The sequence below is a fragment of the Ascaphus truei genome, chromosome 2, assembly GCF_040206685.1.
Source record: "Ascaphus truei isolate aAscTru1 chromosome 2, aAscTru1.hap1, whole genome shotgun sequence".
Classification (NCBI taxonomy): Eukaryota; Metazoa; Chordata; class Amphibia; order Anura; family Ascaphidae; genus Ascaphus; species Ascaphus truei.
The window spans coordinates 236,320,147-236,335,941 of record NC_134484.1 but is presented as its reverse complement, the minus strand read 5'-3'; the positions used below and the strand labels follow the sequence as shown (position 1 = coordinate 236,335,941).

Here is a 15,795-nt window from a genome sequence, read left to right as displayed (position 1 = left end):
TACCAGTGAGTGCTGTTTCCTTATTATTTTTTGATTATGACCTACAGTATGAGTCTAAAAAGGAGTTTTTCTATTTTGTTCATGTCTGTTTAGCTATAATCTTAACTAATAATTTTGGTTTCTCCCATCAATCTATTAAATTACTTATGCTGGCATAATTAATCCAGGCAAAACAACACAAGGGAAACAGTCTGGATCAACAGGGTTACCTGCTTACACCACAATTAATTTTAAAAGGGATATTCGGTATTGATCATAAAAAAATAAAAAAATTAATCCCTAAAACATTTCACTATTAGAGACATTACGAGTTTATTGTGCTACACAGACATTACTTTACTTTGGTCCTAGGACATTGGCTATACAGTATTTACTTGGCAGTCTTCTGCCGTAAGACACCTCCCTGCGTTGGTAGACACCTTAGAGCCCCCTGCAGTCAATCCTGCAGAGGCTCCTTCATAATATTTTCTTGATGTACTTTATTATACAAGTGATCAATTGGTGATTTATGATTAGATGATTAAATATTGATTCATTTAGTCATTCTTTAACCCCGTATTTGATAGGACTTGCAACGTATTGCTATGAAAAATTAATTGCCTTTTTTTTCCCTGCATTAATTTAGTCAAAAAATAATTGAAGTCCCCATTTTCAGTTTAGTTGCAAGTAGAACTCCTTCAGATCTTCCTGTAGTGAGGTCCAGTGGATCTCAAAAATCCCCATATTGCCGCGTAGTCTCAAAAGTCCCCCACAAAATATGAGGCAATCAATTGCAAATCTACAAAAAATGGAGATTGGACCAAAATCAACATTCTCCAATCCCTCTTTGATTTTGGACCAATCTCTATTTTGTGTAGATTTGCAATTAACGGCCCCATATTTTGGAGGGGTGGGGGGGGTCTTTTTAGAGTGCAATGCTGGTGGCTTTTTGAGACCCCTTGGACCGCACTCTGTTCTTATCATATACATTTCCTTAAGGTGCACCCAACCCCTGTCACTAACTATCCTTGTGCCCATATAGGGCGGAGTGAGTAACTACTTTGCATTGAGGCCAATATTTACTTAGCGGTGCTATTCTATAAGATGTCTCCTGGGACCGAAGACACCTTATGGCTTATTCAAGTGAATGGGTTGTAAAGAGTCTTATGTAATACCACTGCTTAGTGAATATTGACCAACATGTTTTCCTTGCATATATTGAGGCAGTAACCACTCTCCACCAAACTCAACACCTAAGAGCTTTCATGATAGAATACAACTCAGAATTGCAGTTGCTTATTAAGAGATACCAACCAAAGGCATCAGACTGAATGTATTCTAACAGTACAAAAAAAATATAGTCAATATAAAATTGCTGTTCAAATGACCTATATTCAACTTCTATGTAACATGCGAGTTAATTTTGAAGTGAATATGAATACTAGATTTAGAATTGTAATTAGAGCAGCAATCGTTTTTCTTTACCTGAACCAGGGGTCCCACGGAACTCATCCGTGGTCTCTCAACATCCACTGGGCAATTTGGAAAACAACATGTCAGGTCAGGGCTCGCTCAGGTGGCCAATAGAAAAGCTGCAACGTTGTTTGGAGATGATGTCCCGGCTTTCTATTGGCGACCCAGGCAGCCATGTTTGTACTATGCAGCCATGTTTGTACTATGCAGCCATGTTTGTACTATGCAGCCATGTTTGTAGTTTTTTGTGTCAAACGCGGCACAAACAAAAAATAACAAATATTTTCCAGAACTGAGGGTCTCCAGACAATGGGGACCACCGATGAGCCCCAGGTAGAGATAAATGGCACCATCAAAAACATAAACAGAGTAGTCTGTTTGCAGCTTTAATATCTTACATATTACAAACCTAATAGTTTATTCCTGTACAGTGTATTATAAGTGAGTCATAATGGAATATGCAGACACAAAAGTCTTTATCGTGAGGAGCTTTTGTTTATATTTCCCTATGGCTAAGGAAACAGTCACATGCCCAAGGTCATGCATAGCTGTAACTAGGCGTTAAAATTGGATATACCACATCAAAAAACAATCATAACCACTAGTCATCTTCTACTCTGAAAAGAATGTCGTTATTTTTTTTTTCTTTTGTCTCTTAACTATTCAGGTACTGTACACTTTATACTGATGTAATATAATCAAAATATAAATAGCTAGCTTTGTATGCTGGCATTCAGTTTGTTTTATGAGGATGAAATACATTCTTTGTAATTGAAGCTATGTTGGTTCTTCTAGACTTGTCGGTTGTTGAGACATGTTTCAGGCACTGAACCTCTGGAAATTACATGCATTCATGCAGAAGACACCTTTCAGGTGACTGGCCCACAGGTATGCCAATTTCCATCTCCCATCTCCCAATTGTTTTCAGTGTAAGTTGTAACCACATGTGAGCAGAACATTGGCTTAAGGCAGACATTGTACTCCTCTCTGGAAATACAGTATTATAGTAAGGAATACAGTAGGTACAGTATATCTCAGCATATACGTTTCCAGTACAATTTGTACTGTTTTGAATATATGGTAGAGGCCTAACAATCATGCAGGTATTTACAATCATATTTAGGCCCCGGACCACATACTGTAAGGGTGCTAAACCTTAACATGCCTTGTTCCCATTTAAATGAATGGGTGTAAAATCGTTCTAAAGCTTAGGGCCCTTTTTTGGATCTGCACCTAAGGAGGCTTCATCAATAAGCTCCAATGCAGCCAATCCACCTGCGATCAGTAGAAAACATCCATTGACTTAAATAATAGTTTTTCGAATTTAAGATTATTGAATAAGCTCCTAAATATTTTACAATGGGGAAATACTGCCCGAAGTTTGGCTGCATCTGCAGTATTTTATTTACTTACAATAATAATAATTATTCTATTTGAAATGATTATCAAAGTTAAATTCCATAAAACGACTAAATTTTATATTCACAAGCATAAGGCTGAAATTTGATGTCTAAGAAAGACATTGGCAGTTGCCGACTTTTGGCTGTTTGCTATTTATAAACTTTTCTTTATAAGCAGCAAATATCCAATTCACTATTCGTACACAAATGATTAACCCATCTCTAATGACGGTGCTCATAAATGTAATTGTGCATGCCTCTTGTACCATTGTTTACATTTGTTTTAAATGTCATGCTAAGTCATATAACAGATGACATACTGTATAAGGCAGATATGCCTTAATGTCACAGGGCATATCAAGGCTTAAAGTAATGTTTGCTGTGTAAGAACAATATGTACTGTAGATAATAGCTTGCTCCATTGTCCGGTCTTGTGTGTTATATTGGGATACTGTGCTCTGATAGTCTGTACCAGCACTGCCATTGAATCCTATGGAGACTCTGTGATATTCTGCGTTCCAATGGGATGTGTGGTGTTAACTAGATAAACAATGTCACGCACTACAACTTGGTCTGATGCAAGCGTCTTTTCCACTGTAGATTGTGTCAGCGGCAGAGACACTGGCTCTTCATCCAACCAGTAAGATTGCTAAAGAAAACTTGGACGTCTTCTGCGAAGCATGGGAGTCGCAACTGAGTGACATGTCTATTTTGCTGCGGGAAATTAATGATGTGTTCGAGGGGAGACGAGGTAAAAAAAGATGTCAGTCAAAAGCAATGTGTAAAACTGTCTTGGTTCAGGAAAATAGAAGCACTTTGACACACACACTGGTACTTAGATAAGCCATATAGCTATTTTGTTTGTGAGTCAGTATACTAATATCAGGGAGCGATACTACTGTTTGTGTGTACCTTAAAGCTGCAGACCAAGCAATATCCTACATGTGTGTGTTTTTTTTTAAAATAAATCAGTTCTGTACAATGAGAAAATACTTTTTTTTAAACAACTGTGAATGACATTTTTAGTGTATTATAATGTAACGAGCATTTTTTGTTTCTATGGCAACCATTGACGAAGTCACATTCCCTTCCTCTTCTGAAGCCAGCTCTGGCATACCCGTTTTTGAGCCATGCACTCTCTCTAGCAGTGCATCAATTGTATCTAGTGACAGCCTGGTCACATGATCTTCCCCACAGAACTTTGCATATTTGGTCCTTTTCTGCTGCAACAGCCATTTAGTGAACCTTTGAACCGAGTTGAATCTATGCCGATTGATCACAGGAGAACGGATTGATCGGCAACTTAGCTATTACTTATCATTGTGTGGATTGTATTGATGCACATATTAAAGGAGGAAATAAAATAATACAAAATAAAAAACAGCAACTTGGACTGGTGCTTTAAAAGTCAATAAGGCTGTTTGTTCTGTTCCAGGCTTCTTATTATGAGAACATAAACAGAAATAAAAGGGGGGAAACGTTTGAGAGTGCATAAAAAGATGGAATAGGTAAGAATCAAATCTCTCTTAGGAAGAGCAGTGGAGAGAAAGTGCAGAGGGCAGCAAGCTCTGAAATAAAGGAACTGAACTGTCCCAGAGGGAAACAGCTTGGACTGCACCAAGGGACAGGGAGAAAGGCACGTACCAAAGCCCCAGGGGTGGGAGAAGGGAGGTTGCTAAGGTAACGGGCAGAAGCAGGAAACAGGAAGAATACTGAACAGGAAAAAGAATACTGTTACTTTTCTAAAGTCAGTACAGTCTTACCTATAGCTACTCCAAAACCTGTATTTAACAAAATCTTCATATAACATGAATTTATCTCATTGTGCACAAAGTAAGGTTGCCAGGTGGCTTCTCCAAAAATACTGGACACAATGATAAATGGTGCAACGCGCTTGACACACACACACACACACACACACACACACACACACACACACACACACACACACACACACACACACACACACACACACACACACACACACACACACACACACACTCTCACCTCTCACCTCTCACCTCTCTCCACTTCATGCTTTTTCCTCCTCTCCTTGGCCTCACCCACATGTTCCTGACACCTCTTCCTGATTTGGCTGCATTACCTAGCAGCAGCGAATCAGGATGGAGGAAGCTGCACAGCCCTCTATCAACAGCCCTGCTGTCTCCCTGCTTGTGGAAATCCCCCCCCAAGCCGGTCAAGTCACTATGTCCAGAGGGGTAATAGCAGTATACACATACATGTCCAGTATTACCTCTAATTTTTTACTGGACAGTGTGTCCAAATACAGGACAGTCCGGTTCAATAATGGACACCTGGCAACCCTAGCACAAAGGCAACTCTCCCCTAAAGCTTACCAGTGATGAACAAACATATATTTGCTAGTTGACATGAATTGCACATTGGAAAACGTGATTATTAATGTATGTCTCACTTCACTGTGTATTAAACCCTTCAGAAGTCATTTTATGCCACATGCAGGTAGCGACAGACCTTTTGTTGCCTACCCAGCTTGTAGCGTGTACTGTGCTCTCAAAGGATTCTGGGTGTTTACATGTTAATTTGCTCCTGAAGTTGTAAGGTTCAATTTGGTAAGGCAAAGAAACAGATTACACATTTACAAAAGACCTAAAAGGACACGTGCTGCTTGGGCATACAGTCAATAATGACACTTTTTATTGCCTATTACTCCAGCTGGGTAAACATCAGTTTTAAATAGAGAACCAAAGCAGTGGGTTACTTAAAGATTACAGTATTACAAAACAAGTCAATGCTGTTTTTCCTCCACATTTTCTCCCTAGAGAATACCATAAATACCGTACCCTAATTTTTAATCTTGGAACTCCCCAGTCTACAAGTGTGGTTTTTTTAAAAACATTTTTTATTTCTTCTTGGATGGATAAAATGACCACTGGCAAGCTAAACAATACCGACAATGTTATCTCTGCTGAATATGTTGTCATTTTTCAACTAAACACTAATAATATCATGATAACACATTCGAACCTTGGAGTACACACTGTAGGGTCATATGTATCATGTCAACATTGGAGCAATTCTGGGGCAAAATAAATGCACCATATTTATGAAAGAAAAAAATCATATGGAGCAATGGTTTTGTCCAAGAATGGCACCAAATTTGCCTCAATACATATGCCGCATTATGCAGTTGGTAAGACCTTTGCCGGTCACCACTTAGTTTTGATATGAATATGCTTGGAAGAACACGTGGTTCTATCCCATAAAAACAAATCACCAAGCACCGATTCAGTGTATTGCACCTTCATCCGGCATTAACTGCCGTTCAAGTCAATGGGAGGTTGATGTATCCAGGCAAATTTATCTGAGGGCTGAAGCGCGTAAACTTATCTGGTTAACAATTTGCATCAAATGTGAAAAAAAACAAAAAAAACACTTCCCTACATTTGACGCAAACAGAAAATGGAGCAGTGCGTAAAAACTAATTCCCATTTGCACTTTCTTGACGTTGATACATCTCTGTTAAAGCCAGGTCAGGGTGTTATATTCCACGCCGGCGCTTAGTGAGTCCCGTGGTGTGTATTATGTATTCAGTTAGAGACGGATTTCCTTGCCTAGTATCTCAATCAAAGCATGTATGTCATTTATGTAATTCTGGATTAGACAAATGTGTTTGAGTGCCCAGTGTATGAAGCATACTAAATGCATTTGCACATCTTAATCTCCCTCCTCATAAATAAAGGCATTAAAAAGAGTAACACTGCTACAGTTACTGACATAAATTACCATGTTTACACATTCCTCTGAGCACAGAAGGCTCCTTTATTTGCAGCCAGTGTCAGAGAAACTCCCAAAATGCTGTGTGTTATTACTAGAATTTGTGCATTTTCCTTCTACTAATAATTACCTAAGACTATATGAATGGTATCCAACTGAAATAATTCTGCTCTGTAATCCGAGATTTTTTTTAGAACTTCATGTGCCTGCTTTGTGCATATTAAATACACTTTTATTACATAGTTTGCCTTCGGCCCGTACAATGTTTCACCGCAGTGCTCCGCCCTCTTTTTTTCTTCATTTCTCTGTAATCCTAATCTCCAGAAAAGAGGTTTTAACCCCTGAACTGTGAAGCTGATCATTTTAATGTATTTGCCTTTTCTTACTTAGATACCTATCCTTACAATACAGGACTCTAATATCTCTGCACATCAATTGGCATAATTATTCAGAAGTAATTAATAATAATAAACTATATATAATATCATTTTCTACATGTGTTTTGGGATTAGGTTGTTCCTGGAAGGGCTGCCTTCCTCCCCAGCTAAAAGCATTCCTTCAGTTTACTGCCAATCCAATCTGGCTGGCAATATTGTTACTGTATTTATACCATTTGTATATTTATACATTCCTGCCATTTATGGTTTGTGTTTACTCATGTTAGCACAAAATATTGATTTCATTAATATATACACCTTGAGCGTGTTTTTATCTGGTATGTGTGAATGTATGTATGTGTATATATATGTGTGTGTGTATGTGTGTGTGTATGTGTGTGTGTATGTGTGTGTGTATATATATATATATATATATATATATACATATATATGTGTGTGTGTGTGTGTGTGTGTGTGTGTGTGTGTGTGTGTGTGTGTGTGTGTGTGTGTATATGTATATGTATATATATCTGTGTATATATATATATATATATATATATATATATATATATATATATATATATATATATATATATATATATATATATATATATATATATATAAAACGGAAATAGCCGTGTTAGTCCAGTTGCGATAGTGCAGAATAAATGAGTGCTTCAGTATTAGGCGATACCTTTTTTATTTGGACTAACAATTTATGTCATAGGACAAGCTTTCGAGAGTTCTCCTCTCTTCCTCAGGTTGACAGTACTGATTAACAATGGAATCGATGGCTAAAACAGTGTTAGGGAGAGCAGGGGAAAACATACAAGCAAAAAAAAAACAACAGAGATGTACTGTAGATAAGGTAGCGTGAGAAAATGTTTGAAGACATGGAAGGGTGTAAAACGGTGACAAGGAACAGCATGGAGAGGGAATGGGATGCTGGGGGAGGGGGGGGGGAGGTGTGGATAAGGAGACAGGCAGGATAATTACAAACAATTTTGATAGGGTGTGAGAAAACCCATATCCGCATTAAGTCCTTTTGTTTTGGTGTCATTGAGTCTTATCATTCTGAGTTCAAATGTTTTCCGTTCATGGGTGCGTTTAAACATTCCATTGAGGATTTTGATTTATGTTAAACATACAAGAAATTGGGTTTGGCAGGCCAAGACCCTTCCTGGTCTGTGATGATTTACAAAGACGGCTTAATTCGTATGGTAACATTTAGAAGGCTATAGACGATAGCCAGATCCTGGGCTGTCGGCCTCAAAGTAAACTAACATTCTTGAATGATCCCTTGTGCATCACAGTGAGAGGTGACAAACAGGTCACCACCAAGTTGGAGGACTTTATTAAAAATGAGGATATGATGTGACAACATCTATTCTGAATACTGAAAGCTACCAGGGTTGCCACCTCTCCGGGTTTCGGGTCTTACCTCCGGGCTACGAGTTGCCGCTGTTAATCTACGGGTGGCGGTGAGGTGCGGTGCAGCGGCGACTCCGGCATTCTCCTGCAATTCCCCCTCCAACTGCAGTGAACATGGCTGCGTGGCAGCAAATGATGCGATGGCAACCGGATGCTATGTGACGTCCGGACGCTACGTGGCGTCACGTTGTCATGGCAATGTGATGTTACGTAGCGTCATGACATCACATAGCGTCCAGTTGACATGGCAACACGGCGTCATTTGACGCCAGGCAGCCATGTTCACTGAAGTTAGAGGGATAATTACAACAGGATGTCGGGAGACACTGCCGACCCACGCCATCAAGTGAGAGATGTTTTTCCCTCCGGTTTGGCCTTCAGTAGAAGGTGGCAACCCTGAAAGCTACGTATTTTGCATTGTTGCAATATGATGAATCAAATCAGACTACACACTGTCGCGATGGACACAACTATTATCAACACATTTATATTTTGGGTTTAGATTGAGCATACAAGTTGAGCAAAATAAATTGTCATTTATTTCCTTGATAGACAGAAACACGACAACCTTAGAATACACTTAATAAAAACCCTTACCGAAAGGAGAAACAGGATAGAATGTCCAGAAAGGGGCAAAGAACCAGAATATTGTCCTTTAAAATGCAGTCCTTTTGCAAGAGCACAAATTGCCAGCCCAATCCTTCTTTGAAAGGTGCAAAGTTCTTTCTGGTCCGTTGGGATCTGATAGATACCCCCAGCAATAACGGAGTTCTGGCGCAGAGTTATGTCCTTGGTTCTGATGTGATAAGACTCTTGGTGTCCCAGGGTTGTTGCTGCTCTTATCCGCTGTTAGAAACGTGATGGAAATCCGCTCACATTGTAGAATAGAAAATGAAAGACAATGGGGATAGACTGGGTGGCATGTATATAGGGTTTGAAAGCCTATCTCCAACATACCAACCCAATTCCCCTCATGGGAATTTTCTCATTCCCCAATCCCCTACTTGCCTACAGTGTGGAGAGTGGACTCTAGGGATTTCCTGTTCACACAGAGTCTGTGCAACAATGCCACCTTGTCTACTTAGCATAGGTGCATTCCCCTCTTTACCTGGCCTCTCTCAGGCTGGAAGGGAAACTCAGGGGGTGAGCTAGCCCAAATGGTCAACAGGATTTCCTATTTAGCATCCATCCTGGCCAATTTCACACCTCCTGACTCTGGGGCTTTCATATGCAACACTTCCCGAGACTCACAGGTGTTGGCCCAGCATGTTACCTTTGAAGCTTGCATAGGAAAGTGACCCAGTTCATAAGTGTCAAAACATTTGGTTCTTGTGTGCATTTTAATGACAGGAGAAAAAAAAACTTCCTCTTGCTTGTCCCTTTTAAAACCTGTAGCAAAAATACACTTTATTGAACATACATGTTCCCCTTATCTCCCAATTATATTTTTCATGTGTGTGTGTGGGATGTACGCTACTGCAAGCACATAAGATATTGCAAAATGGGGACAACAAGGGACAGAGGGATAAATAAGACATGTACGGTGCATGAAAATTTAACCCCTTCATCCACACTATGTAATAGAGGTAACCAGCCAAGCACACTGCCTTTATTAATGCGCTGATTACCCCCATTTTCGTCACACCTCCCCACTCAAAGCCCCAGGTTTGCCCTGGCCACCTCCTCTGGTGGTTGGGCTGACCTGAGAGTTTTTGAAGTCATTAGGTCTTGGTGATTGTCCTGTCGGGAGAGGCCATCAGCATTCCCATGCTCACTGCCTTTCTTGTGCTTAATGGTGAAATCATACTCCTGGTCCGGGGTGGGAAGGGAGCGATTGGACCAGGAAACACACCGAAAAAGATAAAAAAATAAAAACAATAATAGTGCAGTATGTCAATACAATCAGGAGTATGTATGGTATCTCGGCTCTGTAGAAATTCCTACTTACAACAAGTGGAATATAAATAGGCAGTGTTCTGACTGTCAGTGTAGATGAAGTTACATTTCCAGCAGAGGAAAAGGATTCAGGATCAGGGAAACTTCAAAAGGAGATCATGTAGGTATGGTGTGCTCGAATCCAAACAGGGTAGAGTGTGCATGGAAGATAAAACAAATCAAACTCCTGCAAGGCAAGGCTGCAGAGCAATAGCTTGGCATTCTCTCCCGACACCCTCTGTAACCAACTTAGGGGGTTATGGTCCATTATAACGGTGAAGGTTCTGCCATACAGATAGGGCTGTAGCTTCTTTAGAGCCCATACTATGGCCAGACACTCCTTCTCAATAGTGGCATATGCCACTTCTCTGGGAGCAGCTTGCGGCTCAGATACACCACTGGATGTTCACTGCCCTCCTCCCCCACCTGACTGAGCACAGCCCCAATGCCAAAGTCTGAGGCATCAGAAACTTTTTAGAAAAATCTGGAGCCTGTGATCTGAATGTTTGCTGCGGAATTGCCTGCTGTTGCGGCACACTGCATGGGTAAGAGGTGCTTAAGACTGCGCTTATAATAGCGTCGTGGGCGACGTGCTCATGAACGCTGATGTGTCACCTCGCCGTTGCTATAGCGATAGTTGCACTTTGGTGCAGGAGACCTCTGAAGATGACAGGGGGCGTGGCAAAGGCGTGGCCCGTAAAATCATGTGAGCAGTTTGCCATTATTGGCTGAACCGCTTCACATGATGCTGACATCACGTGCCGGCCCCATACAAAATCAAGTAACTTCAGAGATTTTGGTCGCCATTTCGCTGCGCAGCACGGTTGCGCAAGCTATGGGCACTCGAGACGGACATCATGTCTTTGTTTTCATGTTGCGCGCTGTCACCACTTCTGTATGCGCAGCCTGAGATAGATAACTGTTTCTCCTGCAAAAATAGATGTCAGCCTGTCAAATTTTAGATGCACGCGTGTATGTGAAGAGCACAGACACAACCGTGAAGATGGCGTCTGTCTAAGTAATAGGCAAATTAAGTTATGAGTGTTTCTATATTCAGTCAGACTTTAGAACTCCGTTTTTATTGAAGGTTTTTACAGATGTGAAAATAATATGAAATCATAAACAGGGGAGTGGGTGAGGGGAGAGAAGCGGGTGAGGGTTGCACAATCATTTAGTCCAACACAGACAATCGTTCTTAGTTCTTAATTTTAGTCTTGCTTTATAAACCCCAGAGACATAAATTATTTAGGTGGTGCTATATTCTTCAAGATTATCAACATTATCTGCTTTTCTTACTGGGAGGGCTCAAGAGATAGGCGGCCTGGACTGTTCATTGCTAGAGAATCCCAAGGGAGAATGCTTATTGGGGATTAAAGCACAATTGATGTAGGATTTACTCCCTGAATAATGGATGGTTGCCAGGCTCTGGAATTTAGCACAAGAGTAATTTAGAAAGCTTATCAATTTGGCAAATAAACCATATTCTGTTTTTAATTTTGGAAAGAGGTGGAACACTGTGCTGTTTCCATAGAGCAGATAGTTCGCATCTTGTATCTGTTGCTATGTGGGAGATCAATTTGTTTTCTGCCTTGGAGATATCTTGGATTGGTCTATTTATGAGGAAAAGCGAAAGATCTAACGAAAGATCTAAGTTTAATATCCTCTGCAGCTAATATCCTCTGTCTGCTGGACACGACCACCGCAAGTGTAAGAAAGAGGCCTGGGTATCACAACCCTTGGGACATAATAGGCAGTAACCTGGGACAAATTTAGATCATTTTAGGGGGGTGAGGTATCATCTCATCATGACCTTATACACATTCTCCCTAATGGTTGTCACGGGAGACAAGGCAAAATATACCTTTATACCGGGATCTTATCATTGAGCAAAGCCAATAAGTAAAATACATTTGTAATTTATTCCATAGAAAAAGGCAAACACTCATTTTATTACAATAGACAGAAAAAGATGCACTTACTGGGGGTATGGGGTTGACAAACTGACTTTCCTAGTTGAAATAAAGTCTTTAAAACAGTCCAGTGCTGAAGTAGGGGCTTAGAAAACATTCCGGTTTAAAAAGTCCGACAGCCCTTTTCCTTGCAATCGCAGCTAGGCGTCTCTGGGTCCGGTCCGACCCGTTCTTGCCCTTATGGCAAATTGGACTTCTGGAATCTTGGCACAAGCATTGAATCCCTTTGAATCACTGGGAAAAACCACTCTTAGGAATCTCTGGGGATTCTCCCAAATCTGAGCTATTGTCAGAGGTTTTAAAACCTCTGGTATTCATTCCCAGAAACACTGCAGCCCAATCAAAAAACCTTAGCAATGCCCCTAGCAACCAATCAGAGGCGACTAGACTGGGTTTCCCAAACACCTGTGTTCCCAGGGGCCGGCAAAATATTCTTCTCTGCCCCTTTGCCCCCCATGGTGCGAGGCTCCACTCTGTCTGGGCTAAGCCACGTGGACCCTTTGAGCTGAGGATGTGGGTGCTCCACTTAGCCTTTCTTGCTAACAAATGGTTCACACCTCTAGCCATCTGGTCTCCCTTTCATCTAGGACCAAGGGTTAGACCCACCAGCACCAACACCCAGGTGGCTAGGAGAGGGAAGACCCTGCTTTGTTTCATGGACACAGTATATAACATTTTAATTAAAACATACCAGCTTTAATAACCTGTACTTTTCTATTCTTCTTTATTAAAATGTGCTAAGTTTATTTGGGGTGTTAGAGTGAAACCTGTAACGGTGTTTTTTCTCCCACTAGTCATATGTCTGACACTCAATAGATAAACTTTTTATTTTAATAAAAACCTGCTCAGCCTTATCTTAATAAAACCCTCTCCGTTTTATTTTTGGGCTGGAGTAAACCCTCAACTCCTTATCCCCGAGTGAGGGTGACCTGGGTAAGAACTGTGCAGCCCCTCCTGTTTATATTATATTAGGGGCCCCTTGACTGTTTCAGTTACCCTTGTCCTCCCTGTGCCTCATTTTACCTGTTCTGGTCTGTGCTGAAGCAGGACCTCCTAGGGGTGAGTTGCAAGAACGTTTTTCATGGTAGGGTTTTGACCAGGGCACTGCGCTTCAACGTAGCCGGGAATGTAACCTGAATCCTGGGTACATTTTTGGGGTCTCCAGTAACTTTGGAACCCCGCTAAATAGACGCAATCTGAAAGAAGTTTCTCCGTCAAACATACCCTGAAACTCCCAGACTAGAAATCTCCTGGTCCCAGCATCACAGGAAAGGCATAACACACAGAAATCTTTAATGTCGAATAATTTGCACACAGTCACAGTAATGCATTTAGGACATTTGGGTCAACGAGCTGACACTCTAGGACCCCAACACATGGATCAGGTGTAACCAAGTGGGCTTAACCTTTTGATGAGCCTGGTTAACCCCTTCACCATCACAATGGTAGTACAAATAGACCATTTAAACACTGCATTGCAGATTTTAGCCCATGCACTCCCATTGTGACATATACTTCAACCTTTGTTGAGAAACTACCCCATGATATGGAAGAGACCCATATAGTTGTGGTGTCACCTAGGCAATGATTCTCAAAATGAGTTGAGGATAACTTAGTATGTGTTTTAGTATAAAACGCCCTTTCTCTGCCACAAAGTGTTCGAAAGGTTTAGACTTTAAATCCAGGCCAATATCAAATCTCGTGATTCCTGCATTTTGCCATCTTTCGAAGGTTCTTTTTTTTATTGCCGGTATAAAGTTTGTGTTATATGTAGCCAGGTCACCCCTGACTACTATTTGCCCTAGGGCCGGCAGTAAACCCTGGTACTATCAGGTTGCCAGTAGTTGCTATAGGGTTTTCCCCCTCACCTTTGGTACTGCACTTGAGTAACAGCAGAGGGTGGTACATCCTGTTGTAGCTGGGACAATGGGGTGCCCGCCTTATGGCTGTACTTAAGGGCAGGACCGCCCTAAAGATAGGGTTGTTCCTTCCCTCTGAGGAAGGCAGGTCACACAACTGGCAGCCTGAGATTGGGGCCTTCCCATGAGCTCTTCCCTCCGGGGGAGAGTGAGTGTGGACCATACCTCTGCCTCCGCTAGGGAGGTGGGGGAGAGTTAGGACAGCTGTGGGTGCCCTTGACTTGTAGTGACGGTCCAGGGACCATCTTCAGTGATAGCTGACCTGACAGACTGTATCCGGCAGAAGACTGCTGTATAACTGTTACAGCAGAGTGTAGTAAAAAAAACATTCCTGTTTTGCAATATACCTCCTGCCTGGTGCGTGACCTTACTGGGGGGAGAGGTAAGAAGTTCTACCATGGGAGATCACCTTCAGTTCCTGGAGCCTACGGCAGATGGAGGCGCTGCACTGCTAGGGAGATATGTGGGGTATGAACCCCAGAAGCCTGTTCCTGTATCCCCACTACCATCGGCAGACGACTCAGCCCTCCTGTTGCCAGCAGGTATATGCACCATACACCCTGTAATGGCCCCTATCTGTGTTTTGGATGGGGGAAACACCGTTACATATATGAGAAAGGGGTCATGAGGAAATTTCTAGAGGAGAAGGATCAACTTGAGTTTTGTAATCTCCCAGATCTTCGGTGATTTATTAAGCTCAGCCAGGTGGATTGTAGAAGCCTCAATGGCCACCGATCTTCTGATCTCAGGGTTTTCATACCAGTGGACCAGTTGACTCATCTGAGCAGCTTTATAGTAGGAAATTAAGCAAGGTAGTGCCAGCCCTCCGGAGCCATTAGGGCTCATGAGAATTCATGTGCTGATTCGCGGCTTTTTGTATTTCCAAATAAATTTGGTGATCAGGGATTGTAGGGCAAATATATCTCTGTTTATGACTGACATTACATAGTTACATAGTAGATGAGGTTGAAAAAAGACATGTGTCCATCAAGTTCAACCTACTGTATGCTAAATTTAGACGACAGATACTTTATCCTATATCCGTTCTTACAGTATATTGATCCAGAGGAAGACAAACAAAAACCCCAGCAGGTACTCCTTTTCCTAAATGTCATTTTGTCTGAAGCGCTTCTTCCAATTATGTGTTACCTGTATTATTTGTTATTTATATGATTGTCACATCATATATTACTGCGGTGAAGTGCTATGTACATTAATGGCGCTATATAAATAAAGACATACATACATATAGATGTACTATAGCAAGACTCACGGTGTCCCATGCCGCAGTCGAAGTAAAAGTCATCGTGCTGGGGACAGTGTTTGCCGCGATTGCGCTGTGGGGCTTCCGTGCCTCCTATTGTCATCCCCCACAGAAATAATCCTCCAGTGCCCCGACCACCGCGGTTGCACGACCGTGGGAGACAGCGGCAACAGAGACAGTGAAGCTAGCTACATCTGTTGCACCAATCAGGAGGCGGTGCTGCACCAAAAAGTGGCAGCCAGAAAAGAGGCATGCCAGAAGTAAGCACACTGCATACTGCACTATGGCAAC

The 15,795-nt window shown here is 41.6% G+C and overlaps 1 protein-coding gene across 1 annotated transcript in view; it reads left to right on the top strand.

Annotated features, from left to right (window-relative positions):
* Positions 1 to 15,795, top strand: part of CTNNAL1 (catenin alpha like 1) — a 337,662-nt gene that overhangs the window by 272,193 nt on the left and 49,674 nt on the right. Inside the window, exons 10-11 of the mRNA XM_075585981.1 lie at positions 2,248 to 2,340; positions 3,453 to 3,603. Of these exons, the coding sequence (XP_075442096.1) occupies positions 2,248 to 2,340; positions 3,453 to 3,603 (244 nt within the window). The remainder of the gene's footprint in view (positions 1 to 2,247; positions 2,341 to 3,452; positions 3,604 to 15,795) is intronic.